The sequence below is a fragment of the Priapulus caudatus genome, unplaced genomic scaffold (genome assembly GCF_000485595.1).
Source record: "Priapulus caudatus unplaced genomic scaffold, Priapulus_caudatus-5.0.1 Scaffold2010, whole genome shotgun sequence".
Lineage (NCBI taxonomy): Eukaryota > Metazoa > Priapulida > Priapulimorpha > Priapulimorphida > Priapulidae > Priapulus > Priapulus caudatus.
The window spans coordinates 7,861-8,295 of record NW_014579071.1 but is presented as its reverse complement, the minus strand read 5'-3'; the positions used below and the strand labels follow the sequence as shown (position 1 = coordinate 8,295).

Here is a 435-nt window from a genome sequence, read left to right as displayed (position 1 = left end):
TGGTACCATCCCCCGCCCCCCGCCCCGCCCCCGCCCCCGCCCCCCCGCGCGTTCGCTCACCGTGTACGCTGATGCGTGCGCGGCTGGAGTAGGTGGACGCGTGGTCGTTGGTGACCACACACTGGTACCATCCCCCGCCCCCCGCCCCGCCCCCGCCCCCGCCCCCCGCGCGTTCGCTCACCGTGTACGCTGATGCGTGCGCGGCTGGAGTAGGTGGACGCGTGGTCGTTGGTGACCACACACTGGTACCATCCCTCCGCGTCGTCCCCCACAGCGGTCAGAGTCAGGCGTGACGTGTAGCTGACCATCTTGCCATCTCCGTCCAGTTCCCCGTCGACGGCCTGAGCCATGCTGGACGCCTGACCGTCCAGGTAGATCTAACGACAGGTAAGGCAAGGTAAGATTAACATTACAGGTAAATATATATATACACGC

At 65.7% G+C, this 435-nt stretch overlaps 1 protein-coding gene across 1 annotated transcript in view; it reads right to left on the bottom strand.

Annotated features, from left to right (window-relative positions):
• The window catches only part of LOC106818072 (leucine-rich repeats and immunoglobulin-like domains protein 3), a 19,853-nt gene that overhangs the window by 12,069 nt on the left and 7,349 nt on the right, over positions 1 to 435 (bottom strand). Inside the window, 1 exon segment of the mRNA XM_014822793.1 lies at positions 182 to 377. Within this exon segment, the coding sequence (XP_014678279.1) occupies positions 182 to 377 (196 nt within the window).